This window comes from Mustela lutreola, chromosome 17 (assembly GCF_030435805.1).
Source record: "Mustela lutreola isolate mMusLut2 chromosome 17, mMusLut2.pri, whole genome shotgun sequence".
In the NCBI taxonomy this organism is placed as follows: Eukaryota; Metazoa; Chordata; class Mammalia; order Carnivora; family Mustelidae; genus Mustela; species Mustela lutreola.
Window position 1 is genome coordinate 49,142,449 of NC_081306.1, and position 27,941 is coordinate 49,170,389.

The window sequence follows — 27,941 nt, forward strand, 5'->3', positions numbered from 1 at the left end:
TATGTGAAAATCAAGAGGATTTTATTGATTTTTTAGGTTCTTGGAGAAAACCATTCACATGTAAAAGTTTGACATTTGCTATGAGATTTATTCACACTTTATTTTATACATAAGTTCTTTAATTTGGGGGTCAGACAATTTTTCACTTCAACAGAACTTTCACGTGATTACAGTCACAAAACAGGCACACTATATTGAAAAACTAAATCAAACAGAGCTCGACAAAATATGCACTTTATTCCAACTTGAATCTCAACATGCACCACCCCTCATACATGATCTTGGAAGTATCTGCTGTGAGCTTACTAAAATATTAACTACAGAATGTCTGAGGTCACAAATGATTGTTTACAAAATAAAACCTCTTTTCCTAGTGCTACTCATTTTATTATAGAAAAATATTACCAATAAAAATTAGTGCTTTTCAAGATGTTCATTTCAAAATCACATATGATACACAGGTTCAAGACATTATTTCCTCTCACACAGAGCTATCACAGTACACTCTGTGAAGACAATTACTGATTAAATGTATGTACCTTAGCAACCACTTAGTAATGACATGTCGTTTACTACACCAACTGATTAAAAAGGAGAATGAATTAAAACATTTTCAGGTATTGGGTATGCTCTTAATTTGTTCTGAGTCTGAGGCTCAGAAAAACTGCTGGAGTAACATGACAAAATTTATATTTCTTCCTGATACAAGAAATTTGTCTAAAAAAATCTGTAATTATAAAACAGATTTGCTTTTAATAAAGAGGTTGCTAGCTTTTTTTTCATGGTTATGTTCCTATTTGGAGAGGATTCAAATTTTAATTTGGGCCCTCTTTTTCCAGAGGGTGGAGAGGGGTGGCTAGAAGTATAAGGTGTATTCGACAAACACAGGGATGTTTCCACTGTTACAGTCAAAACGTAATAGTTTCCTTTCTTGTGATTATGTAAATTTTAAAAAGAAAAGAGGTCTCATAAGCTATATACAGCAGTTTACACTTCAGTGTTTTTTCACTTGATATACAATTAAAATTAATTTATGACAAATACTTGTCCCATAAATTTATGTAGGCACGTCTAAAATCTGTTTACTGGAGGGGTGAGGTCTTCAGTGGGATCATGATTCTGGATTCCATTTCCTGAATGAGTGGGACTGAAAACAAGGATAAAGATTATTACGCTTGTTCTTTTTTTTTTTTTTTTTAAAGATTTTATTTATTCGACAGAGATCACAAGTAGGCAGAGAGGAAGGCAGAGAGAGAGGAGGAAGCAGGCTCCCCGCTGAGCAGAGAGCCCGATGCGAGACTTGATCCCAGGACCCTGAGATCATGACCTGAGCCGAAGGCAGCGGCTTAACCCACTGAGCCACCCAGACGCCACGCTTGTTCTTTTCTAAACATATTATGGTAAATGTACAGTAACAAACAGGTTGCAGAGAATGTTCAGAAGACATGCTGCTTGGAATCAGAACAGACTGGAAAACAAAGGACTGATCTCAGGGAGAGAAATACATAGGCTAAGGGTAGACCAGTTAATGTCCCAGGAGATGTTTTTAAAATTAAAGCAGATTCTGTTTGGAGATCTGTTTCATTTGTAGAAACTTAGGAAAGTCCCTGTTGTAAGAAAAATGATGCTTTCTCAAAAGGCTGAGAAGTCTGAGCTAAATAAAGTTATATAAAACGAAGTAATACTGCTTGTAACTACAGACAGCACTGAAACCCACTGCTGAGTAAACTACGCCTCTTGGAACTAACGAACGTTTAAGAATAAGCAAATCATCCAATACAATTACATGATGTTTTGAACCAAAAGACAAGATAACACTTATTTTCTAGAACAAATTACTCTTTGATTTTCTTAGTAGTGTATGGACTTAAATATACCTGACATGCAACATGACTTGTACTTATAACCTGTGTCCACGTTACTGGGTTGTATTCAGCCCAACTGTTCTTATAAAAAATCAAGCCACCAGGATTTCATAGTATATATGTATGTGGCTATCCATGCAAAATGTCAAATTAATTTTCAAAATTACTTTTAATTGCTGTACTAAATTATAATGTTTTTGGGAATAGATAACTTTGATGAGAAAGGGAAAGCCCAGAAAAATATTGTGTAATAAATATTCAGAGAATATTCAAATGTACAAAAAAAGGGGGAATGATGTAAAATTTATAACATACAAGGATCTGAAAACTGTACCAGACAATACTTGCTTTTTTAAAAAGATTTTATTTTATTTTTTAAAAAGATTTTATTTATTTATTTGACAGAGATCACAAGTAGGCAGAGAGGCAGGCAGAGAGAGAGGAGGAAGCAGGCTCCCCACAGAGCAGAGAGCCGGATGTGGGGCTCGATCCCAGGACCCTGGGATCATGACCTGAGCTGAAGGCAGAGGCTTTAACCCACTGAGCCACCCAGGCGCCCCTAAGATTTTATTTTTAAATAATATCTACACCCAAAGTGGGGCTTGAACTCACAACTTTATGAGATCAAGAGTCACATACTCCACTGACCGAGCCTGCCAGGCGTCCCCCACACATACTTGAAAGAAGGAAAGTTCCTTATTGAAAACAAGGCATTAAAGAAAAATCTGACTCTTCTCCATTAAAGAAAAATCTGACTATTCTCCATTCCCCCCAGCCTTATGAGTCACCATCCTAGAGTAATATACTATTAAAAAAAAAAGTACATATTAGCCTTGGAGGGAAAGAACATAAAACAGTTAAGATGAGAAGAATGACAAGTTTTATGTTTATGAAAATATTACCTGTATAATATACCAATTCTTCCCAGCCATGTTTATGCCACGCTGCATTCCGTATATCTTCCCTGGTCTGAAGATCCTTGTAAGCTGAAAAAGAACCACACAGAAGCAAGGCTTAAACCAAAGAAAATGTCCTGTATTCCACTAGTATGTCCGTCAAGTACTGGGTCAGCTGCTCGGCTAGTTTTCTCAAAAAGACCACTTTGGGGATTTAACACTAAGCTGAGATCACTATAAGCTGGTTACTCTGAGCAAAATTATTTAAGCCTTGTGAGAAGTAAAATAGCTCTCTTAAGTTTGACAGTCTAGTTGATCCAAGACCTATCTTTCAAACCAAGTGAATTTCTTCAATAACATGTTAAATTCATAATCAGAACTGTCACACTACAGATAAATAATATTCAATTCAATTTTGCTCAACATTTCCAAAGCACTACAACGATGTGCTCACTGCAGCGGAGGGTAAAAAGACTAGTAAAGGCAAAGAACACGGTGGTCTCCTTGAGAACAGAGCAGGGAGGAGAGCTGCGGGAGGTGTGATTTGACCAGGTGCTCCTTGAAGGTTGAAAAGAATGTCATCGACAGGAACAGAAGAGAAAGCTCCTCCAGGTAGAGAGAAGAGGGTCAAAAGCATCAGGTCTTCGGTGTCACGTGGTACAATTCAGGGATCTCATCCGGATGCCTTGATTTCTGATTCCCGATTCCCGGGCTAGGCAACCTCCTTCCAACCACTCACCAGGGAAATACCTCTGAGGCATTTTGACAGGGGTGTGTCAGTGCATCTCTAAAGCTTTTCACCATCGCAAATTAAAACTGTACCCACTGAACACTAACTCCCCATTCTCCCTGCCCCCCAGGCCCGGGTAACCTCTACTCTGCACTGTCTCTATGAATTTGCCTCTTCTAGACACCTCGTATAAGGGAATTTAATGTTTTCAAGGGTTATCTGTGTTGCCATATGGACTGGCATTTTGCTCCCTCCAGACGGATAAATACGTACATACCACATTTTGTTTATCTGTTCATCAGTCTATCCACATTTGGATTTGGGGAGGCTTTTATTTTATTACTGTTTTTTTGTGTGTTGTTGTTGTTGGGGAGGCTTTTAACGGTGGGAGGCCCTTGAGCGTGGACGTATTGCGGAGGGAGGGAGCCTCCCTCCCTCGGTGGTGGTGAGCAAACGGATGGGGTGGTGGTGAGCAAATGGATGCAGCGAGGCGTTGAGGTGAGGAAGGAGCGCACCAAGCGTGCAGGTCAGAGGAAGAGTTGCCGTGCTGTGAAGAGATCTGCTTTGGAGTTGGACGTGCTCAAGTCTGAGCCTGGTGCAGTGACTCAACGGCTACAGATTCTCGCTGATTTATTTATCTGTGAGTCACAGATACCTCGCTGTGGCACACGGCTGTAAGGATGAAGGAGAATGACGCTGGAGGGGCTGGGTCAGTGTGGTTCTCTAACAAGTACGGCACAGGGAGGCAAGGTTTTGGAGGCAGGCAACTGAAAATTCAATTCTGCCTGTCTCAGTACTTTCTCCAACAAAGTAGTGAGCAGGCAGTGGACATTTGGCACACTAACTGGGGACAACAAAGGCAGGCAGAGAAAGGCACTGCCTAAGAAAAGACACGATCACAGACACGGACTGGTGGCATGTCCCTCGTACTGGCTCTTCCCTCATGAGACCCGTCACCGCTCTGACACAGCAGGCAGACAGGTGCCGCCCTTGGTGGGACGCGGCAGGTCAAACCAATGCCTCAGTTAATGAATATGGTCCAGAAACGAGTTATGCTTTTCATTTCTTTTAAAAGTGGGCCCCACACCCAGTGTGCAGCCCTTGGAGGGCTTGAGCTCACACCCTGAGATTAAGACCCGAGATGAGATCAAGAGTCCGACGGGTAACTGACTAAACCACCCAGGCATTTTAACTTTAATGAACATACACACATGTGCCCCAAATGACCAAGCTGTTACTCAGACCTGGCTCCCGTTCAATTGGGGGACAGGGACACATAGCCTCAAATGACGACCTACCTGGTATCAGGCTCTGGGGGCTCAGGAGGAGAGGGACAGTCACTGGGGGGCGAGGGGGCACATCTGAGTCAGGCCCTGAGAGGCCAGACCAAAGTGAGCAGTGACGGAAAAGGTGACAGGAGAAGGGCCTCCAGAATGACAGTCTCAGACACAAGGCAGGCAGTAAGTGAGCACGTGGGGACCTGCCTCTCTGGATTGAATGTGGGATAATCCGCGAGGAGCCACGGAAGTGTCTAGAAAGGGATGGCAGCTTTATCATCTTCCCTCTCCCATGGCTGCTCACTTCTCTTGCTCCTCTCACCATGATCCCCACTCTGATGTCAGCCTCTAACACACCCCAAGTCTACGGGCCTTTCACTGCTGACCTCTTTCCTTCTAGACAGCCCAGCACTTAACTTTCTGTGTTTCAGTTTGCTGCAGTGTTTAAAGTTACTGATGGGGGATGTGCTGTGTCGTCTGGTATAGCTTATTTGGTAACAAACTCTGAAATCCTAGTAACACAAAAATGAAGGAAAAAGTTACATACCCCAAAGATGATGGACCATGTATAGCTGCCCAATCTGAGAGAAGAATCCTCCCACCGCTTCACTACCGTCCTGTCTGAAGCGAATCGCACGAGCCCTGTGAGGAAGAATGACAACGCTCAGGTGCTGAGCCAGGTGTGCTGGAACAATCCGATTCTCTCCGCCCTCAGAGCAAGTGGTACCCTATCAAGACTAAGTGGTTTTTAGCTACCAAATGCAACTGAAAATTATTTTAATGTGGATAACATATCTAAGTGCAAATGTACTTTTCTGTAGCTTTAACAGTTATTTTGGGGAGAAGTGGACAGTAATTAATGACTCTTAAAATCAGTGCTTGATAATACATTAGTCAAGAAAATTGGCCGAGGATAGGACCCATCAACTTAGAAAGAACTGCTTCTCCAAGAACATGCTGAGAGAAAGCTAGAGAAATGTGGATGCTAGAACACTCAAGATGCCGAAGGTACTGTTTCTTAGGGAGACAGGGACTGCTCCTGGAGAATGGGGTTTAAGAGAGAGATGAAGGGAGCACACCTTCAAAGCAGCTGCAGACCCAGGAATTCTGGAAAACACACTGAATAACCATGAACGTGGAGCTTCCTGGCAATCCAGTGTCACTATCAGAACGGAAGCTGCCTTGTGGTATTGTCATGGTGTTGCCCTATGATGACAGACGGCAGCTACACTCGGGGTAAGCAGAACATAATGTACAGACTTGTCAAATCACTGCTGTATGCCAGAAACTACTTTAACATGTGTGTCGACCATATTTCAATAAAAAATGGAAACAAAACCCCCCTGCCTTTTTTTCTTTTTATCAGAACAAACCATCAGGAAAATTACCAAATGGCATTCCTAATTTGTGGAAGAACATGTATATACATGTGTCCATGTGCATGACATGGAATTGTGATTAAGTTGGCTAAAAACCGGCACTTGTCTTCAACATTCCTTTTTAAGATTTCCTACTGCAAAACCCAGCTCCTTAAACACCTTCCGTCATATTTGCACAGTACTTTATCTATGTAGTGATGCATCTGAAATCCTAAAATGGTTTTTAAGAAAAATGTACAGGGGCACCTGGGTGGCTGAGTCGGTTAACGTCGCACTCTTGAAATGGACTCAGGGTCCTGCGATCAAGTCCCTCATCAGGCTCCACACTCAGCTGGGAGTCTGCTGCTCTCTCTCCCTCTGCCCCTCCCCTAGATCGAGTGTGTGCCTCCATGCTCTCTCTCTCTCAAATAAAGAAAATTTTTCTAAAAATTTGTTTTCCAAAAGCAGTTTTCAGGAATCAAACTTGAAAATGAAGGAAGTGGCCCGAAGTGATATACATAAGTCACCTGGAAAATAGCTGGGGTGTCTCCAGGGCCCCACACCACAGACCACCCGGTATATTTACAGCAACACTGCCCAGGTTTGGGCCTGAAGTCTGTCACCTCAAGGTACCAGAGTTGACAGGACTTGGGAAGATGGATTTGTTCTAATTAATTTAAAGGAGCTGGAGGCATAAGAACAAGGATTCTAATCTACTCACATATACAGTGAGACAGAACTCTTGAGGGACAAGAGATTTCAGTTGGCTTGACCAGCACTTTCTTGTCCTGGAGGTAAACTTCACAGCAACTGAATTAGAACATCTCGAGACAGTGGTGGGGTACAGATCCCAGCAAGGGCAACCAGGGCAGGAGTGATACACCCAGAATCCTCCAGACTGATCTGTGCATCTCCACTCTCATACCCATGAGCTCCACTCTGAGCGGGACCCACGCTTTCAGGTTCTTCTGTGGTGAAGGAGGAATCTCTTGCTAGTGCCCCCATGGGTTACCCCCAAATAATATTAAATTCTTTAACCCTTACATTCAGAATTAAGTGATCAACAGCTTTATAATAATTATAAATCTGATTGGTAAATTACTGAAATTAAGCAAATCACTTTAATGTGCACTCTAGCTCTAGAGGGAAAAACTGTCTTTCATTGATCGTTATAAATATTCAGCATTATTCATTCCATTACGAATTTTTCTAATTCAGTTACAGGAGGCAAAGAAAACATACTTGCCTTAGCGTGGTAATAATCAGAAGCATGTACTGAAGAGATCACCATCTTAAATAGTTACCTATGTGCCAAAATATAAATTGAACGCTGAACTGGCTTTATAAATACTTAACTGAAGAATCATCTCAGCACTTCTTTGTGAAGTCCACGGCGGGCAAGTCTTAATTAGTAATGTGCAAAAAAAGAACTAATGAATGATCCTATTCTGCGGGCAACTAAATTATTACGTTTATAAGGCCCCTCCCTAAAAATGATCCCTTAATAAAACGGTGCCTCTAGTAGTGGTATCCAATTAAATAGGTATGTCTTAGTTTTCAAATTAAAAAAACTTCTAACTTGCTTTATGTAGCCTTTGATGACCCAAGAAGAAAAGATTTATTAGAAATAAGAATCACGGGGGCCCCTGCTGGCTCAGGCTATAGAGCATGTGACTCTCGATCTCTGGGTTGTGGGTTCAAGTCTCATGCTGGGTATAGAGATTACTTAAAAGAAAATCTTAAAAAAAAAAAAAAATCCAGACCTGTTTTTTGGAGCTAGAAGAGATCTTAGTTCAAAGCAAGAAATTTCATTGCTGAAAAAAGAACACGTCTAATCTGAAAGTAAGTAAAAAGTCACAGGTTCTCATTTAAAGATAAGGAAGGCAAGGGGTTAATGTCTGACTAATGGCCAATAACCTACTCTTCTATCCCTCTTAATTCCTGAGGTTTTATATTATTATAACTTCTATTTGTTTTTTCCTCACAATAGGATTTTTAAAAACTATATAAAATGATGGTAAAAGTTGGTGTTTTGTGATAATGCTCTTGAGCGAGCTTCTTATGTTCCACCATCCAGTTTAAAATAGCTGTTAAGATGGAAAAAATGGGGCGCCTGGATGGCTCGGTTGGTTGAGCTACTGCCTTAGGCTTAGGTCATGATCCTGGAGTCCCAGGATCAAGTCCCACATTGGGATCCTGCTCCACAGGAGTCTGCTTCTCCCTCTGACCTTCTCCCTCTTCATGCTCTCTCTCACTGTCTCTCTCTCAAGTAAATAAATAAAATCTTAAAAAAAAAAGAGATGGAAGAAATGGAGAGTTTTATAGTTCAGGCCAGGGCTGGCAAAACAGATCCTCAGACTAAATCCCACACCAGAGTGAATTGTTTTGGACACAGAATGGTCCACAAACCCTAAAATATTTACTAACTGGTCCTTTACAGAAAAGCTTGCCAACCTGTGATTTTAAGAAAATATTCTCTATTCCTAATTTTTAAAGTGTCTCTTATTAGAAGTTAGTGTTTAAATAAAACTGGTGTTGAATCTTACCAAATGTCCTCTGAACATGTACTAAGATGATTTTTATACTGTTAATTTGTGCCCATTAAAACACTCTGGCCACTTAGATTTTTAAAACATCAATACTTGACATTTTCGTACATTTCAGATCTTTTCAAACAGAAATGACCACCACAGAAACAGAGGAAGCTCCCTTTGCATTCTTCCCCCCGCCCCCCGGACTAGTTACCACTTTTTGGAAGCAGTTACCTCTCCTTTGAAGACCGTCTTCCTGTCCACGGTTCTATATTTCTACTTCATATGTGTGTATCCATGAACAGTAATTATATCTTTTTCATAGAACTCGTTTATATCACTCTCTTGATCATTTTAAAATTGTACATATTCTCTAACTAGCTTTTTCTCCTCAACTTGGCTTTTCAATATTACTGCATCTGCCAATCTGTTTCACATTCGCCACCGTGTAGGATTCTACAGCATGAATTTACTACAATCCATTTCCCTCAGACACATAGGTTGTTCACAGGTTTGGCAATTGACCTTTTCTTCATGTGCAACCACGAGTTTCTGCTGTCTGTTAAATGTTTACCAACATTTACCAACATTACCTGGCCCAGGATGGGCCAGGCCTTGTAGACAGTGTCAGGGACTGGAAAGTGGAGCGGCTCCTGGGCTGACAAGTGCTCTAACAGAGGCGTGGAGGCAACGGGCTGGGGTGCAGAGGCCACACACCAATTACACACTTGACTGTGTTGTATCTATCAATTTCCTTATTATGAATTACCCTTGGATTCATGGTATAAATTCTCTTTAGCGAGGCGTGTCATTAGCAGCTTCACTGAGGTATATTTTATAACCTATAAAATTAAATTAGATGTATAGTACTTTTTTTAAAAAAAGTAAACTTACAGCCTTGTGCAATCATCACTTAAGCTAGGATCCCTTGTGCCCATCTGCAACATTTTCTGTTCCCACCTCCAGCCAAAAGAAATCACTCATCCTTCCGTCTCTATAGATTAGACGTTTCTGGACATTCCATACATGTGGACTTCGAGCACATATCCATGGTTCACTCCTTTTCATTGCTGAGTAGACCCCCACACGGACCACCACGGCTTGTTTATCCGTTCCTCTGCTGATGGGCATTTAGGTTGTTTGCACTACTTGGTTATTATGAGAAATGCTATCTATGATCACGGATATGAATCTATAAGGATGCATGCTTTCATTCTCTTCGAACAGAACTGCTGGGCCATATTGTAATTCCACGTGTAACATTTTGAGTAACTGCTTATTTTCCCAAGTGCCTGCACCATTTAACATTCTCCCCAGCAATGTATGAGGGCCCCAAAGCATTCCCAACCTCACCAACATTTGTTACTATCTGTCCGTTTAGCCACAGCACTCTGAACATGTGTGGAGTCTCATCTCTTGTGGTGTTACTTTGCATTTCCCTAACAACTGAGAGGGCTGGGCACTTTTCATGTGCTTATTAGCATTTATTTATACATCTCCTTTGATGAAATGTCTATTCAAATCCTTTGCCCACTGAAAAACATTTTTTAACATTTATTTTATGATTATTATTTTTTACTATTAATTTATTGTATCATTAAAAACACGTAACATTAAACTTATCTCAGCCACTTCACAGTTCAGGACTGTCAAGTACATTCACATTGTTGGGCAAGAAATCTCCGGAACTTCTTCATCGTGCAAAATTGAACTCGATACCCACTAAATACCAAGTTCCCTTCACCAGGACCCTGGCAACTGTTCATTTTCTGTTACTGTGATTTTGGCTACTTTAGATACTCATAATAGTGGAATCATATAGTATTTGTCCTTTTATGACTGGCTTAATGTCCTCAAGGCTCATCATATTAGAGCACATGGCAGAATTTCCTTCTTTAGAAGGCTGCATAATATTCCTTTATGTGTATATATAAGATTTTCTTTATCCATTCATGTGTCAATGGATATCTGGGTTGCTTCCACCTCTGGGCTACTGTGACTAATGTTGTAATGAACAGGAATGTGAAAATACCTTCTTGAAATGCTGCTTTGAATTCTTTTGATTACATACCCAGAAGGAGGGTTGCTAGATCATATGATAATTCTATTTTTAATGTTTTGAAGAACTGTTGTACTGTTTTTTCCTAGTGGCTGCAACATTTTACATTCTTACTGACAATGTACAAAGTCCCAATTTCTCTGTATCTTCACCAACACTTGTTATTTCCCGTTCTTTTGATAATGGCCTTCAGAGAGGGTGTGAGATGGTATCTTATTGTGGTTTTGATTTGCATTTCTCTTATGATTAATGATGCTGAACATCTTTTGGCTGTTTGTGGATATTTAGAGAACTGTCTATTCAAATTCTGTCCATTTTTAACTGGGTTATTTGTCTTCTTATTATTGAGTTGTAGGATTTTTTTTATATATGTGGATACAAGTCCTCTATCAGGTATGATTTGTAAAATTTTCTCCCAGTCTATGACTTACTTGCCTTTTAATTTTAAAATGATGCCCTTTGAATTATAAAAGTTTTTAATTCTGATGAGTTATAATTTATCATTTTCTTGTGTGCACTGTGGTTTTGGAGTTACATCTAAGAACTCTTTGCTTAACCCTAGATCACAAAGATTCTCTCCTGTGGGGCGCCTGGGTGGCTCAGTGGGTTAAGCCGCTGCCTTCGGCTCAGGTCATGATCCAGGGGTCCTGGGATCGAGTCCCGCATCGGGCTCTCTGCTCAGCGGGGAGCCTGCTTCCCTCTCTCTCTCTCTGCCTGCCTCTCTGTCTACTTGTGATTTCTCTCTGTCAAATAAATAAATAAAATCTTAAAAAAAAAAAAAAGATTCTCTCCTGTGTTATGGTTAATTTTGGTATATATGTGAGACAGGGCTCTAAATTTATCCTATTGCAAAGATATTCAGTTGTTTCAGCACCCTTTGTTGAAAGGCTATCTGTCCCCACTGAAATGACTTGGTGCATGGACTGAAAGCTAATGAAGTCATGTATGTGAGTTTCCTTCTGAACTTGCACTTCTGTTCCATTGATTTGCATGCCTGTTCTTATGCTAGTACCACACGGTCTTGAATACTCTAGCTCTGTAGTCAGTTCTGAAATTGAGAAGTGTGAGTCCTCCAGCTTTGTTCTTCTTTTTAAGGTTGTTTTAGCTGTCCTGGGTCCTTTGCATTTCTGAAGCCTTGCTGGGGTTCTGACTGGGATTGTTGTGAATGTATAGATCAGTTTGCGGAAAAACTGGTACTTTGTTACTTAAATGAAGGAAAAAAACAACAAGCAACTGTGTTATTGTGGTGTTGTGTGTGTGACAAAGACATTTCAAAAAAAGTAATATCCAAGAAGAATATGAAATAACCTAATGCAACAGGGGGGTTTTATTTAAAATAAAAAAATATATATATATCATGTTATTCAGGATTTACCTTCAAATAGTCTGGGTTGGGAGAGTCAGACCTAAGCAAGACTGGCCAGGTGTTGGTAACTACGGAAGCTAAGTCACGGGCATGGAAGGTGGGGAGATTCATGGGGTTATTCCCTCTAGTTGTGTGTATGTTCAAAAAAATTTCATAACAGAAACATCAAATAAAACAGTCTAGTATCAACTCATGGCTTTATACCCAGATTTTATTTCTGGAATTAACTCTATAACCTAAAATAATCTATTAGTAAGACTACAAACTCACCATTTGGTAATATACTCACCAGTAATTGCCCCATTCTATCATAGTTCCTGGCTGAAAAGAGATTTGGATTTTGGTTTGTTAGTTCTGTGAATACATATGGAAATAGTAGTATAAAAAATATCAAATGACAAAACTAACTTAAAAATAGCTTTTAATAACATGAAGTATAATGTAAAAAATGTAACAAATTAATATTATTTACCATGCTCATATCTATCCCATAGTGGAAGTAATGTTCTATTCTATTTCAAGTAAGAAGGCAGTATTTACAGTAAAGCATCCAATTATGGTTATCAAAATCATAGCTAGGTCCATTCTCCAGATGTACTGAACTCATGATTAAATTGTTGGCACCCATTCAGACTTTATTGTGAAATTTAAAAAAAAAATTCAATTTACTGAATCACTATATTTTCCAGTATAATGGTGAGTATTAGACTACTAAGATCTACTACTGATATGTACTCCTTTTAACAATATTGCCATGTTGCTATCTGGGGCTTTCTTTCTAGTAGTGCTCAGTGGGGAAGCACCATGAAAGGCTTACAAAATATTCCCTTCGACTCTTAACAGTGCTGTGTGACTTATTCAGCGGGGCCACATTTATTAGTTGCTCTAGTTCAATTACAGCAGATGCTATAAATTGCAGCTAGTCCTGCATTTAAGGTCTTTAAGGTCTTTCCTCTTAAAAACCGCTATCCTAGATGGAAAAATGTCAAATAATAAACATTATACATAAGATGTATAATGGCATGGCAGAAGAGAAAGAATATGAGAAAAGAAGATAAAAAAGGAAAGAGGAGAAGGACTGGACAGCAGAGAAGACAAACCAATCAAAATATTATGCCAAACAAACATCACAAAATGTAAACTCAAGTTTTGTTTTTGGCACTAAGGGGTGCTCACGCCTCCTCACAGAAGAATGAGGGCTGTTACCCGTATTTCAGTACTCACTCGGAGCTGGTAAGATCTGAGTTCATATATATTAGGTCCTGACCGTGGCACAGGCTCATTCCAGAAACTGAACTCCAACAGCAGCTGATTCTTCCTAGAGAGAAGCATGTTGCTTCTTGCCTTGCGGAATTCCACAAATTCCTTTGAGGGAAACAAAAAATGTGCTCATGATATCCTCTGATAGTTACATAGAAACCCACGTTAGTATCATTTATATTCCTCCCATGATAGAAAGCTACCATAAAAAGGGTCCCAGGTGGCCCGAGACAGCCCTGGTTTACAGCTTGTTGAGCCAGCATAAAAATTATAAGCACTCACTTTCACTCTCAAAAGTGTCCAGAGTTAGATGACCAACTACATGGCCATCTCAAGTACTCAGGTAAGAGTGTAAGCAAATTCAATTCCTACAGTTTTAAGTTCTCCTGACAGTGACTGACAACATATCAATAGAAGTGACATAGGATTACAGAATACCAGATGGTCCAAAAGCCACTTAGGTTTGGACTGGGAATCTACACAAAAGGTTTTCTTTCCAGTAGTGTGTGGCTGTTCAAATTCTCTTCATCGACCTGCACCTATCACTGAAGGGATAGGAAGGGGAGGGAAGTCGCTTCCCAAAGCAGCTGTGTGTTAGGTAACCCACGGCTCACTGTGTCTACCATGCTGACTTGCTGGCGTCGAAGTACCGGCTCACCAGTTTCAAAGCACAGCCGACTTCTATAGTAAGAACTGTTATGTTAATAGTATTAGAGCCTGTTAATTAGTTCCAGTACAGCTTCAAGAATCCAAACAATAAAACTTTTACTACAAAAAAGTTTATTGGGGCGCCTGGGTGGCTCAGTGGGTTAAGCTGCTGCCTTCGGCTCGGGTCATGATTTCAGGGTCCTGGGATCGAGTCCCGCATTGGGCTCTCTGCTCAGCAGGGAGCCTGTTTCCCTCTCTCTCTCTCTCTGCCCGCCTCTCTGTCTACTTGTGATTTCTCTCTGTCAAATAAATAAAATCTTTAAAAAAAAAAAGTTTATTAATGTTAAAAACTGAGGACAGAAAAGAGTCATTTAATTCTATACTATCATTTATCATTAGTCTGAATAAATAAACATTTTTCAAAATCATACCCGATTTTCTCTGAGTTTACTCATGACCTCTGTGAGGGCTGGGTAGCCTCCTTCATACCTCCAGAGGTGCACTGAAATATATTTTAAAAGAGAACATACATTTAGGGTTTCATTATACTCTTCCCTTGAAAACAGTCTCCACATACACGTTAACACGACACGAAACTATAATGGGCTGTGCTGCATACGAGTGACACCATAAATGTTCAATAATGGATTCAAATTTAAAGAAAAAAAAGTAGTTTTGTGAAATCAATGACTGGAGAAACTATTTTAAACATAAAACTAGACTGACTTGGAGAGCTTTGATTATAAAGACAAGTATTAAATTAAATATTATTTAAGTCATTGACAGGAAAGGCATAGGGAACAAGCGTTTATTCCAAAGACGTCTGCTTCCTACCAGCTTGATCCTGCTCGCCATACCACGTGTTCCAGGTCCCCACCAGAGTACAAGGGTAATGCTTATCTTCATGAATCTTTGGCAACACCTCTTGACTTAAAGAGAAGAAACAGCAACACTAATTACACAACTGACAAGATCATACCAGGTGGACACATGATCAGCAACAGGGAGAAGCCGTCTACTCTGTTCTGACAACTAACATCACAATACATTTATGATAAACCTGTGTTTAGAATTACCCTTTTAGCTACGTTCTACTCTAACATTCCCCCTTATCAGAGACTCAGGTTTCCGTAGTCCAACTACCTAGAACAGCTGGAAACAACTGCAGTGATAAAAATGGATAAGGAAGAGCCAAAGGTCCCAGCATTCCAGGAACTACATGGGTCTACCATTTGCTATTTCAGGAAAAAGAAAATGAAGTACTTAGGAATGGTGAAGTTTCTAAGAGCTAAGTTCTGCTAGTTCCCAAGATAGGAAGGAGAGAAACAGGAATAGAAAAAGAGCACAGAAGAAATAAGAGAAGGAAGTGATGTTTAAGACAGGGGACAACAGAAGCGGCCCGAGCAGGTAGAGGTGGCCGGGGCAGAGAACAAGTTGGCTCTAAGGAGGGAGGAGGAAGACAGAGCTGGAACCCAATAGCCTGGAAGCAACCCAGCTCTAACAGTCCCCGAGGGAATCAGAAACCAAATTAAAGATACAGCGTGGAGCATAACTAGGTTCTACTCGATTCAACCAGTTGATGGGATTTAGGAAGTATCATACAATCCCATTTTGCATCATTACCAGTGACTGTACAGACTAGCGGCAAAGCCATGATGGTTATGACAGTCTATTAATTTAACAGAGGTGCCAGAGCTTGGCTCCATGGAAACCTTCCTATCGTACAGATTTTAATAGCCAGAGCAAGGCAAAAGGAAGAGACATGACTGTGCCATCCAAAAATAAAAGCTAAAACATGCACATGTTCTGAATAGAAAAACTGTGATGAAAAAATACAATACAGATTCAACAATAAATGCAAAAGGGTATCAAGGCTTGGAAATGGAACCTGTTCGAACTATTTGCTGACACTGAGTGAAAGTTAGTGGTCACTGCCAGAGGCTGAGGCACCACAACTGAGTGTACATGCAGTTAACAGAGAAAAGCCCAGAATGCTCTTCTGTCGAGCCAAATGAAAACCCAAAATGTCATCCTTCAAAAAATACACATGGTGTGATCATTGTACAGGTCAAAAAAGACTTACGTTAGAAATAACACTGGACTGATGGAAATCAAGGGTGGGGAAAGATGGATTATATATAACTACTGGAAACAGATCTCCTTTTTTGTCACAACATGAACAACCCCAAATGAGAGCCAGTGTAGAAGAAAATCTGTAGAGATGACCAATGTGGTGTTGAGACAGGGGCTGGAGCTTGACGGCGAGGCCTAGGGTTTTCACCAATACGGAGTGGTATCTTCTTTGCTGGGGACTCCAAAGCTGCTCTTGGAAGCCGTGGCCTTCCTTACACAAATGAAGGCTGTAAGGCAGGTAGTACTTGTACCTAGAACTAGCTGGGTTGGCCAGACCTCATCACTGGGGCCTCTAAAAACTAGGCAGGAGTTAAATCTTTATATACTGGAAACAGTTTCAGAGAAAAGAAAAACTCGATGAAGGAGAAAGCAGAACTCGGGGAGATTAATTTGATAAACTTCTAAGTAATGAATTGGGTGTGGGGTAAGGTACAGGCACAGCCTTGAGGCCAGGAAGGCACTCAACGAGGAGGTTACTTAGAAATGGGGCTCAAGAGGCTGGGAGAAGGAGATGGAGAAGGAAATGGAATAGAACCAAAATGCATGTCAAATGAAGAATGCATAGCTCTTAGCAACCAGTTGCAAAGAACTAAGGAAAAGATTAACTAAAACCATGGTGAGTGACACATGTGGGAGGTAGGAAGTGCCGTGTGATTCCACATGTTGAGTTTGAAGGGAGAGGAAGACATCCAAATGGAAATATGAACACACAGGAAATGAAAATCCGAGACAGGAGATGAAGTGATACAAACAGGACAGGAAGGATAACCCAAGGAAATACTAACATGGACAAGAAATTTCATTTTATGAAAGAAGATTTAGAAATATGCATCTGCTTTGTTTTAGGACATTTTTTAATAAAGAGAACTGTGCTGAGGTGATTAAGAAACACTATGCTAATGTTTTATTTCATGAATCCTTCCCCAAATAAAATAACAAAAAGTTTTTGCATCAAAAAATTATGCTGATTCTGGTGACAAAATTATTTGCTTTCTCATGAAAATAGCAGATGTGAAAGGTAAAAAAATGCTTTTTAATGATGTTTGCTCATAACTGATCATTAAAATACAATTTGTTAGCTTAATCAAGAATGAATGCACTTAATTCTCTTTGGTCTTAAAGTTTACAAATTCTGTAAAAGCATATGCATCTCATTATCATATGAGAATCTGCCAAAGGGACTTGAATCCTGGTGAATGAAGACTTGAGAAGAAATGGTGGCTATATTCAAATATATATGGGACTTCCATGTGGTGGCTTTAGTGGAACTGGAAACAGTGGAGATCACGGGGATGTCAGTTCTAATTCCTAACACTCAAGTTATCCAGAGATGGAATGTATGAATGTACCTAAACACACCAGTCAGGAAGGTCTGCAGAAAGGACTCAAGCACTGGTGAGTAGATGGACTAGATGGCATTATACAGTTCCTTCCAACCTACGAGTCTAGAACATTCTAATGTCTGAGAGCTTACGTGATAGCTGTGTGAGTCCTTAAAACCAAAATGCCCTTGGCAGTCCCACACAGAGCTCAACTTAAGAGCCTCTGAACATTCAGCTTCAAGAAGAGGGATCAAAGATCCGACTCTGCTATCAAGGGTTAGCTGAACCAACAAATATGCAAATTGTTAATTTTCCCCAAGTAAAGGATAGTTTGGTATACACACCAAATTTTGTTGTATGCTTCTAGGCATTCCGGTTTAACATTGTGAACTGAAACAAAAGAAAATTCAACGATAAACTTATGAACAAAGGGAAAAAAGTCAACTATGAAGATAGCAAACCTATCACTCACACTGCAATTTGTATAGACTGCTTGTTTCCTTTTTGGCTAGAAGATTAGAGTGAGCATCTTTTCTTGGATCAACTTTCCGGACAAATAAGGATTTTAGCCAGCTGTCTTCTCGAGGTCTATTATTAGAGAACGTCAATCTCCTATGGAATAACAAACATAAAAATGTGAGTCTCATTAGCGGAATGAAGATTTCAGCATCTTCAGGTAATGTCACATAGCACACCGTTTTTATAAAATCAATCCATTCAGCAAACATGCCTTGAGCACCTATTCTAGGCACTGTTATAGAACCTAGGATACCAGGGTGCGTGTGTGGCTCAGTGCGTTGAGCCTCTGCCTTCAGCTTGGGTCGTGATCTCAGGGTTCTGGGATCAAGCCCCACATCCAGCTCTCTGCTCAGCGAGGAGCCAGCTTCCCCCTCTCTCTCTACCTGCCTCTCTGTCAAAGAGGTAGAATCTTAAAAGAAAAAAAAAAAAAGAACCTGGGATACCACAAAATGTCCACTCTCCATTCTGATAGCACGCAATCGAAATGGCAAAGTGTAAAAGATGTAACTTGTGGTCCTTAAAAGAGAGTTTTAACTTTTTAAAAAGTTTTTATTTTTTAAAAGATTATTTATCTATTTATTTATTTATTTGACAGAGAGAGAGAGAGAGAGATTACATGGAGGCAGAGAGGCAGGCAGAGAGAGAGAGGGGGAAGCAGGCTCCCTGTTGAGCAGAGAGCCCAATGCAGGGCTTGATCCCAGGACCCTGAGATCATGACCTGAGCCAAAGGCAGAGGCTTTAACCCACTGAGCCACCCAGGCACCCCTAAAGTTTTAAGTATAGTTAGCATACAATGTTGTATTAGTTTCAGGCATATAACATATTGATTCAACAATTCTACACCGTCTGTCAACATTCAGCATTACGACAGTATTATTGACTATATTCTCTACGTTGTAATTTTCATCTCCATGACTTATTTTATAACTGGAAGTTTGTACCTTTTTTTTTTATTTTTTAGATTTTACTCATTTATTTGAGAGAGAGAGAGAGAGACACTGAATATGGGGAGAGGGACAGAGGGAGACAAAGAACCCCAAGGAGAGCCTGACATGGGTCTTGATCTCATGACCGTGAGATCACGACTTGAGCCCAAATCGGACGCTTACTCAACTGAGCCACTCAGGCATCCCTGGGAGTTTGTACCTTTTAATCCGCTTCACCTATTTTGCCCATCCTCCCTCTACCCACCTCCCCTCTGGTAATCACCAGTTTGTTCTCTATAGTTAAGAGTTTGTTTTTTTGTTCATTTGTTTTGTTTTTTAGATTCCACATGTAAGTGAAATTGTACAGTATTTGTCTTTGACTTATTTTACTTAGCACAATACCCTTCAGTTCCACCCATGTTGTCACATGATCTCATTCTTTTTTTATGGCTGAATAAATTGTGAATCCATTGTGTATTATGTGTGGGTGTATATATATGTGTGTATCTATATGTAGCATATCTTCTTTATCCATCCATCTATTGATAAACATTTTGGTTGCTTCCGTACCTTGGCTATGGTAAATAATAATGCAATAAACATATGGGTGCACGTATCTTTTTAAATTAGTTTTTTCATTTTCTTTGGTTAAATACCCAGTAGTGGAATTACTAGACTGTGTGTTATTTCTTTTCGTTTTCCACATAAATTCCTTATACTGTACACTTCATCCTTGTGATTTGTTCATTCCATAACTGCAAGCCTTGCACCTCCTATTCCCCTTGGCATTTCTATTTTCAATGTTTCGTGAACCTTCCATATTGTTTTCCACAATGGCTCAAACCAATTAATATTTGCACCATCAGCGTAAGATGGTTCCCTTTTCTCCACATCCTTGCCAATACTTGTTATTTCCTGTCCTTTCGATACTAGCCATTTTGACAGGTGTAAGGAAAAATCTCATGGTGGTTTTGATTTGCATTTCCCTGATGATTTGTGATGTTGAACATCTTTTCACAGAGTTCATGTTTATCTTTGCCATTTCTGCTATGTGTCTTTCTCTCCTCTAGTGCAATTTCTGACATAGAAAAAAATACATATGGTAACCTAGAGTAGTCAAGTTCATAGAGAAAGAAACTCGTAGAGTGGTGGCTAGAAGTTGAGGAAGGAGGAGAATGAGGAGTTATTGTTTAATTGGAACAGAGTTTGGGAAGGTGAAAAAGTTCTGGAGTTGGAGGTGGTAATGCACAACAGTGTGAATCTACTCAGTGTTACTGCTGAACTGTACACTTAAATATGATTAAAGCGGCAATTTTATGTTACATACACTCTACCACAATAAATAAGTGTGAAGATATACAGGGGAAATGAAATAAATTCTTTCTTTGAAAAAATTATATTGGGGTGTCTGAGTGGCTCAGTCAGTTAACTGTTTGCCTTCAGCTCAGAAAAGATATATGCACCCCTATGTTCACGGCTGCATTATTTTTTTTTGGTCAGAGAGAGAGCGAGCAAGAGCAAGCACAGGCAGACAGAGTGGAAGGCAGAGTCAGAGGGAGAAGCAGGCTCCCCAAGGAGCAAGGAGCCCGATGCGGGACTCGATCCCAGGACGCTGGGATCATGACCTGAGCCGAAGGCAGCTGCTTAACCAACTGAGCCACCCAGGCGTCCCATGGCTGCATTATTTAAAACACCCAAGATGAGGAAGCAACCTAAGTCCTAAGTCCACTGACACATGAATGGATAAAGAGAGGTGGTCTATGTATATGCACATATTGTAACACACACATGCGCACAAAAATTATTCAGTCATATAAAATCAATTTTTTGTAAATAAGATTTATTTATTTGTCGAGAGAGCGACCGAGCAAGCATGAGGATCAGCAGGCAGAGGAAGAAGCAGGCTCCCCACCGAGCAAGGAGCCTGGGGTAGGACTCGATCCCAGGACCCTGGGGTCATGACCTGAGCTGAAGGCAGACGATCACTGAGCCGCCCAGAGCCCCAAGATTTTTTTAATAGGACTATATAATTCCTGTTTTTTCTTTATTTTAGATTTTAAGTTCACTAGACAGAAACTGTATTGAAAAATTTTGGGGGGTGGTGGTTAAATAGATTTTAAGACCTTAGGAATAACTGTTATGAATAATGAAGAAAGGGGTCCAATGCAGATTTATAAAAATATCAGCATTAGGGAATTTCATTTAAAATAACAAATATTTACCAAAGCAACCACTTCTAACAGTATTTAATTCCAGAAATGCACAGACATGCATCATCATGTGTACATACAGATATTTAATTTTTATGACATTTAATTCTTTATAACATTTATTAGTACCTTATTTCCAGTTTTTTTCCTGGTATAGGCAATTTAAGTATCCATTAACAGGGACCGGTGAAATAAATTTGCAATATCCAAAACCATAATAGAAGCAATCATGAAAAAGAATGAAGCAAACCTACATGCACTGATAACCTGGTATTTCTGAAAGTAAATTATGTGGGAAAAGCAGGTATAGAACTGTACCATAAATACACAGAGCGAATTGTTAATAGTAGTGATACCTGGGGAAGGTTACTGGATGTGGGGTGGGAGTTTTTTCTTTTCATGTATAGTCTTCTGGACTATTTGACAAATTTTCCATATATATTATTGTACTTAAAATTAGCTATAAAAGTGCCCATTTAGAGAGTCTTTTATACGAAAGGCACATAGGTATATTGGCAAACTAAATTTGGAAGGGGAAAGACCCTGAAGTAATTTATTTTCCCTCCTCTTTAGAATTTAAGGGGATTACAAATTAATAAATACATACTTCCTGTTAGGCACTGAGTTAGGTAGCCCGTCTATGTCATCTCTTTCAGTCCCCGTACAGCCTAGCAAGGTAGATATTATCACATTTTAAGGCTTTTCTCAGAGAGGTTACATGACATGAGCTAAGACGTGGCAAAATGAAAATATGAACCCAGACCTAACTATAAAGTTCAAAGAACTCTCACTTACGTGGGATGCCTCCCGAACATTCATCTCACCAGTTGAGCATTTTCCCAGGTTTTACTAACACCAAAGGGATTCACTTTAAGGTGGGTAAAATGAGGTAAAGTGTATGGAAACACTCTGTAATCTACGAATGAGCCTAAGAAATAGTCATGGGACACACACAAGAACGCAAGCGGTGTTTGCTTGGGTAGCAATTGTCTTGACAAATAAAAGAGAGTCCAGTCCAGCATTACCCCCAGCGGATGGTGGAACACTGAAATCTTTTCTGCGTCAGGTGGCCAAAGCTGACTCATGCACCCAGTCCATCTAGCTGTCCAAGCTGAATCAGGGAACACAGCAGAAAGCAGCCATGCCAACAGCTGTCAGGGTGATAAGATCCCAGCCGGGGTTCTTTTTTGAGAATGACAAACACGATCACCACCACATGTATGTTGTGTGGCACTTTACAGAGTGGTGGGTGGGAGGGCAGATCATTCTATAAAACATTAGACTTTATTTTTATTGTATTTTCCCAAAGATCTTATTTTTAAGTACTCTCTATACCCACCGTGGGGGCTAGAGAGATCAGGAGTTGCAGGCCTACCAGCTGAGCCAGCCAGGCGCCCCACAGCACAGCAGACTTTAAATAGAGTCAGCATGAGGAGCCGAGGAGTGCCCCGGTGGAGCAGGCTTCGTGCCCGACTCTTGGTTTTGCCTCAGGTCATGATTGCAGGTGAGACTGAGCCCCGTGGTGGGCTCCACTCAGTGCAGAGTCTGCTGGAGACTCTCTCTCCCTCTCCCCCCTGCATGCTTTCTAAAATAAAGAAATAAATCTTAAAAGAAAATAAGCACTATGTGCCAGGCTCTGTGGGTATAAAGATGAACCAGACGCTTCGCCTGTTCAGTCTCTCACCCGGAGTGGTCCCAGATACTACAGACTTACACACACACACACACACACACACACGGTCTCTGACACTACAGACTTACATACACACACACACACACACACACACGGTCTCTGATACTACAGACTTACACACACAGACGCACATACATGCATGTGCACTGTGTGCGCTCAAGGGAAGGAACCACTGGTCTGGCGTGTGAGGAGAGGAACTCCCGCAGAGACATTCTGGTTCGGTCTTGGGAGACAACACAGACTGGTGGACAAGGCGGGTGGCAATTCGAGTCACAGGGAACACAGACCCAGGGGCATGGTGTGGTGACCCCGTAGGGCGCATCTGGGCAACAGCAGAAGTTCAGCGCGGCGGAGGGGAGGGGCGGGCAAGGGGGCGGGGCTAGGTTTCCCGCGCACCACGGCTGTCCGCCGCGGTCAGCCCGCCCGCGGTGCCGCGCTAGCCGGTCTGAGGGAAGCGGCGCGGCGGCGGGCGGACGGCGACCCCAACAGCAGGGCGCGTGGCTGCTGGGTTTTCCGCCGGCAGCCGTGCCCCGCACGCCAGCGACACGGGAGGAACCGAGTACTCCTGGGACGGGCCGACAGCCGGTCCTGGGTTCCGACCACAGCAGCAGGCACGAAGGGAAGGTCACCTTCAAGAGATACTCCTGAGCCGGAAAGCAGAAGACGCGGGTCCCGACCGCGTGGGCAGACCGCGTCGCACTTCGGATGGAGCAAACCACACGAGGAACTGCACGCGACTCTGAGACCCCAGGACGCGGCAGCCCTCCGCGCGCGGGCGTCTACACCTGGTGCCCGCGTGGGTCAAGCCCCGTGCCCGTGAGGCTGTCGAGAGGAACACGCCCGGCCGTGACCTCGCAGAGCTGTCCGCTGGTGGCAGCACGCGGACAACCATGATGACGGCCTAGCGGGAGGTGAGCTCCCGGACAGGCGCGTCAGGTAGTGCCGGGGACAGCGCGGGGTCGGAGGAAAGGGACTCCCAGCGGCTGGGGGAGACGTGAACCCCTTCTCCGAGGAAGCCCTTGCTGCGCTGGAGACTGGAAAGATGAGGCCGATGCCCAGGAGAGGAGGCAGAACCGCACCTGCCAAAGCCAGGAGCCCGCGAACGCGGCTGAGGAGGCGGAAAGGAGGGTGAAGGGCCGGGTCCGCGGAACAGTCTTGGGGGAGCGCAGCCGTACGTGCCCCTCCTGACCAGCAAACCCTCCGCCACCCCAATAAACCAGTCTGCAGAGAACTAGCCCCTAACTCTTCATTTTTTTAAAAGAAAACTACACAGAGGGGTGCCCGGGTGGCTCAGTCGTTAAGCGTCTGCCTTTCCAACAGGAGAACGTTCTACTCAGAATTCTTTAGTTGTCCCCTTCACCAACAGGTTCAAATCCTTACTTTTCACAGGACTCTGGACAAGTGTTACCAAGAGTTGAGGTAGGGGTATGGTGAGAGAGAAGGTAGAGTCAAGACATTCCGGAGGCAGAACTGACATATCTGGCAGCTGGCTAGCTGGGAAGCAGAAGGGGTGGACCTGGGGCCACCACACGGAAGATGTACCATTAGTGGAGAGAGAACCTGGGAGGACAAGCAGGTTCTGTTGGAGGAAGAGGAGTTGAATTCTGGGCACAAAAGCATCTCAAGGACCCGTAAGACACTAGTGCAATGTCCGCTAAGCCACTGGAACTCCAGGCATTGCACAGAGCTGGGAGGTGCTGGCAAATAAATCTCCGGGGAAGGCTTCCTCCTTCCCCTCTGAAACCCCTCTCACAAGGTCACTCAGACTCCTGTCGGCAAATCCAGTTTTCTTCATCTTACCTTTTTAGCAGCATCTGGCACAGTTGCCCACCACCTTCTTGAAATACCTCCCCTTGGGCACTGCCACAAACAGGGACGTCACGGGCGCCTGGGTGGCTCAGTGGGTTAAGCCGCTGCCTTCGGCTCAGGTCATGATCTCAGGGTCCTGGGATCGAGTCCCGCATCGGGCTCTCTGCTCAGCAGGGAGCCTGCTTCCCTTCCTCTCTCTCTGCCTGCCTCTCTGCCTACTTGTGATCTCTCTCTGTCAAATAAATAAATAAAATCTTTAAAAAAAAAAAAAAAACAAAACAAAAACCCAAAAAAACAGGGACGTCACTGGCTGCCCCTTCCCAGTCTCCCTTCTTCTTCTTATATCTAGCATGTGAATTTTCTTTTTAATTTAAATTCAAATTAGCTAACATATAGTATGGTACTGGTTTCAGGAACAGACTTTATTGATTACCTGTAATACCCAGTGCTCATCCCAACAAGTGCCCTCCTTAATATCCATCACCCATCTAGTCCAGCCCCCAGACCTATATGTTCTCCATATTTGATTCTCTTATGGTTTGCCTCTCTATTTTTATGTCATTTTATTTTTCCTTTCCTTCCCCTATGTTCATCTGTTTTGCCTTAAATTCCACATAGGAGTGAAATCATTTGTCTTTCTCTGACTTATTTGCTTAGCACAATACCCTCTAGTTCTACCCACATTGTTGTAAATGGCAGGATTTTATTCTTTTTGATGCCTGAGTAATATTCCACTATATACAAATACATATATAATCTTTACCCATTCATCATTTGATGGACATTTGGGCTCTTTCCACACTTTGGCCTACCAATGCTGGCATGCCTCAGGGCCCGTTTTTTAGCCCCTTCTCTATCCACACTCTTCAAACAATCTCATCCATTCCTGTGGTTTTAAAAAATATTTTATTAAGAAAATTTTCAATTAAATGCAAAACAGTATAATGAAGCCCATAGATCTACCAACATTTGGCATTTCTATATACCAATAACTCCCAAATGTAACCTATAGTCCAGACATCTCCTTTGAGGAGTCAAACAGGTCAACTGGGCCAAATGCCCTTCCATTTGAATAGCTCACAACCATCTCAACTCCAAAAGTGCTCTGGATTCCCCTCTTCCGACCTTGTACCTGTTCTTCCTTCTCCGAATTAGGCGCAAGCTCCCAAATGGCCACAACTTTATTCACTGACATTTCCCAACAGCACCTGGCACATGGTGGGCACTCACTCACTCATATGCTTATAGAACAAGTGACTTTCAGTAAATGGCACCACTATGAGCCGTTGATTGTGTTTCCTTTCCAAAATCAGACTGGTATGACATAGATCAGATCATGTCACACTAGAATGTATACCTTTAAATGTCTTCCATGGCTCTCAGTAAAAAATCCAAACTCTCCAAAATGGCTTGCAAGGCCTGAAATTATGGGGCTCCTGCTCCTTGCCACCTGTCTTCCCTTCACTCTTTATTTTCCATCCTCCTAGACTTTTCTGGAGTTTCCTGGTATGCCTTGCTCCTTCCCAGTCAGGGCTTTCCTGCACACTGACCCTTTAGGTCTCAGCTTAATGGCACCTTCTTGGAGGGCCTTCCATGATTTCATGGGGTAGGGTCCCTGATATTCTCTCATACTACCTACCTCAACCTTTAAGTTGATGTAGGTTTTTATACCTCTGCCATGGCTTCCTGGGGATAGTGACCACGGCTATTACATTGAGCTCTGCAAGGTTTCAAAGAGATATACATTCAATATTTGTAGAATTAGTGTATTAGTTGGGTCTAGACGTAGTCCCAAAGAACTCCTACAGTTAAGGAAGTCAAAAGATACAGAGGCCTGTGAGAATAATCCAAGAGTCAACAGGTTGGGCTTCAGTTTCGAGCGCATTTGGTTCCAGCAGGGCGTGGGGATACTGGGCAGACAAGCTGACTCTGGGTACTTTAGATGACTATGTTGGGGGAACACCTTTCAGCCTCAGCTGTCTTTGTTGGAAAGGAGAAAATATGAATTTCAGTTTCGTATCCCCTGTGTAGGGGAAAAAACAACAAAAAACAAGACACAGCAGATGCTCAATAACAGAATAAAGGGAGACTGCTCTGTCGACGAACTCGGAAAGATACACATCGAACCTGGAGACCCAAGTTGGGCTTCAGTCCTAGGAACGCCTGATAACCCTGAGCTCAAACGCCTTTTCTAGCTGGACGTGTCCCGCGCTCTGAGGCTCCCTCTCACGCGTAAAACAGACCCCGACACCGCAGAGCGCGTCTGGGGCTGGATTAAGGGACCTCTCCGGCCCGGAGTAAGTCTGACAACGGGCGCCCCTCCGCAAGCGGCGGCTGAGTCTCCGGAGACTCAGCACCCAGCCCCAGCAGACCACGTCTGGATCCTCCGGCGGGAGGAAAACGAGAGCAAATCTGCGCCAGCCAGAGCCTGGGTCTTGACCACGGAAGCAGGACACGGAGACGAGGGGATGGTTCGGGAAACCCAGTAGGGGACCCAGCGCGCGGGGAGAAGTTCCTACTGGAACCCAGAGCCCGCTCCCGAAGGCGACCCGTAACGCCCGTCGCCGCGCCACCTCCGCTTCCCCGCAAGCCAGCCTGTCCGCGCTGGTCGGACGCCCCGCCACTCCGCGCGCCCCGACCATGAGCTACCGAACCCCTGCTCACCGCCTCAGGGGCGAGCAGCAGCCCCGGCGCCGGTCGGCGGACGCAGACCCCGCGGCCCCGCGCTTGCGAGCAGCCGCCGGCGACGCCAGGGCCTGGCGCCTCCGCGCGCGCGCCCTCGGCCACCGCTCGGGTCGCGCCGGGTCAAGGTCCCGCAGGCCGGGCCCGCACGGCGCGCGGATGTGGCCTGGGCACGGAGCGCCGTCCCCGCCGTGACCTTGAGCCCGGCGCGCCCCGACCGCGCTCCGACTCTGCCGAGGCTCCCGTCCGCGCCGGCCTGGCCCACCGCGGCCTCGGCCCCACCGGCCACGCAGCCCCCGCGGCCCGGCCCGAGCAAGCGCTGCCGGGCCGGAGCGGGCCGGGGGACCCCGCGCCCTCCGCCCCGCGGCGGCCACTCCCCGGCCGCTCCCGGAGAGGGCGGCGCTGCTCACCGGAGCGGGGGCTGGAGGCTGCAGGGCGCGGCCCGCCGCAGGAGACCGCCGGCCGAGGCCGCTCCGCGAGCGTGCAGTACTCGCGCCGCCATCTTGCTCTGGCGCCTGGGCTCCCACCACCCGGGCTGCAGCTGACGCTCCCGCCGCCGCCACCGCCGCCGCGACCCCTCCCCCGGCCGGGCCCGCCGAGCCGGGGCGGGGCCGGGGCGGGGCCGGGGCGGGGCTGGGCGCGCGGCTGCCGCAGGGC

The 27,941-nt window shown here is 43.4% G+C and overlaps 1 protein-coding gene across 2 annotated transcripts; it reads right to left on the bottom strand.

Moving 5' to 3' along the window:
* NIPSNAP2 (nipsnap homolog 2) lies at nucleotides 1–27,871 on the bottom strand. Of its 2 annotated transcripts, XM_059153992.1 has the most exons (10): nucleotides 27,695–27,868; nucleotides 17,918–18,057; nucleotides 17,790–17,835; nucleotides 14,825–14,919; nucleotides 14,422–14,492; nucleotides 13,307–13,447; nucleotides 12,372–12,403; nucleotides 5,316–5,410; nucleotides 2,768–2,851; nucleotides 1–1,147 (listed from the first exon to the last, which is right to left on the bottom strand). In XM_059153992.1, exons 1-10 carry the CDS (start codon nucleotides 27,784–27,786, stop codon nucleotides 1,083–1,085), a joined length of 861 nt encoding a protein of 286 aa, XP_059009975.1. In that variant the 5' UTR covers nucleotides 27,787–27,868; the 3' UTR covers nucleotides 1–1,082. The 2 variants fall into 2 exon arrangements, with proteins under 2 accessions (XP_059009975.1, XP_059009976.1); XM_059153993.1 differs by lacking the exons at nucleotides 14,422–14,492; nucleotides 17,790–17,835 and having other exon boundaries at nucleotides 27,695–27,871.
* Between the last annotated feature and the right edge of the window lie 70 nt (nucleotides 27,872–27,941).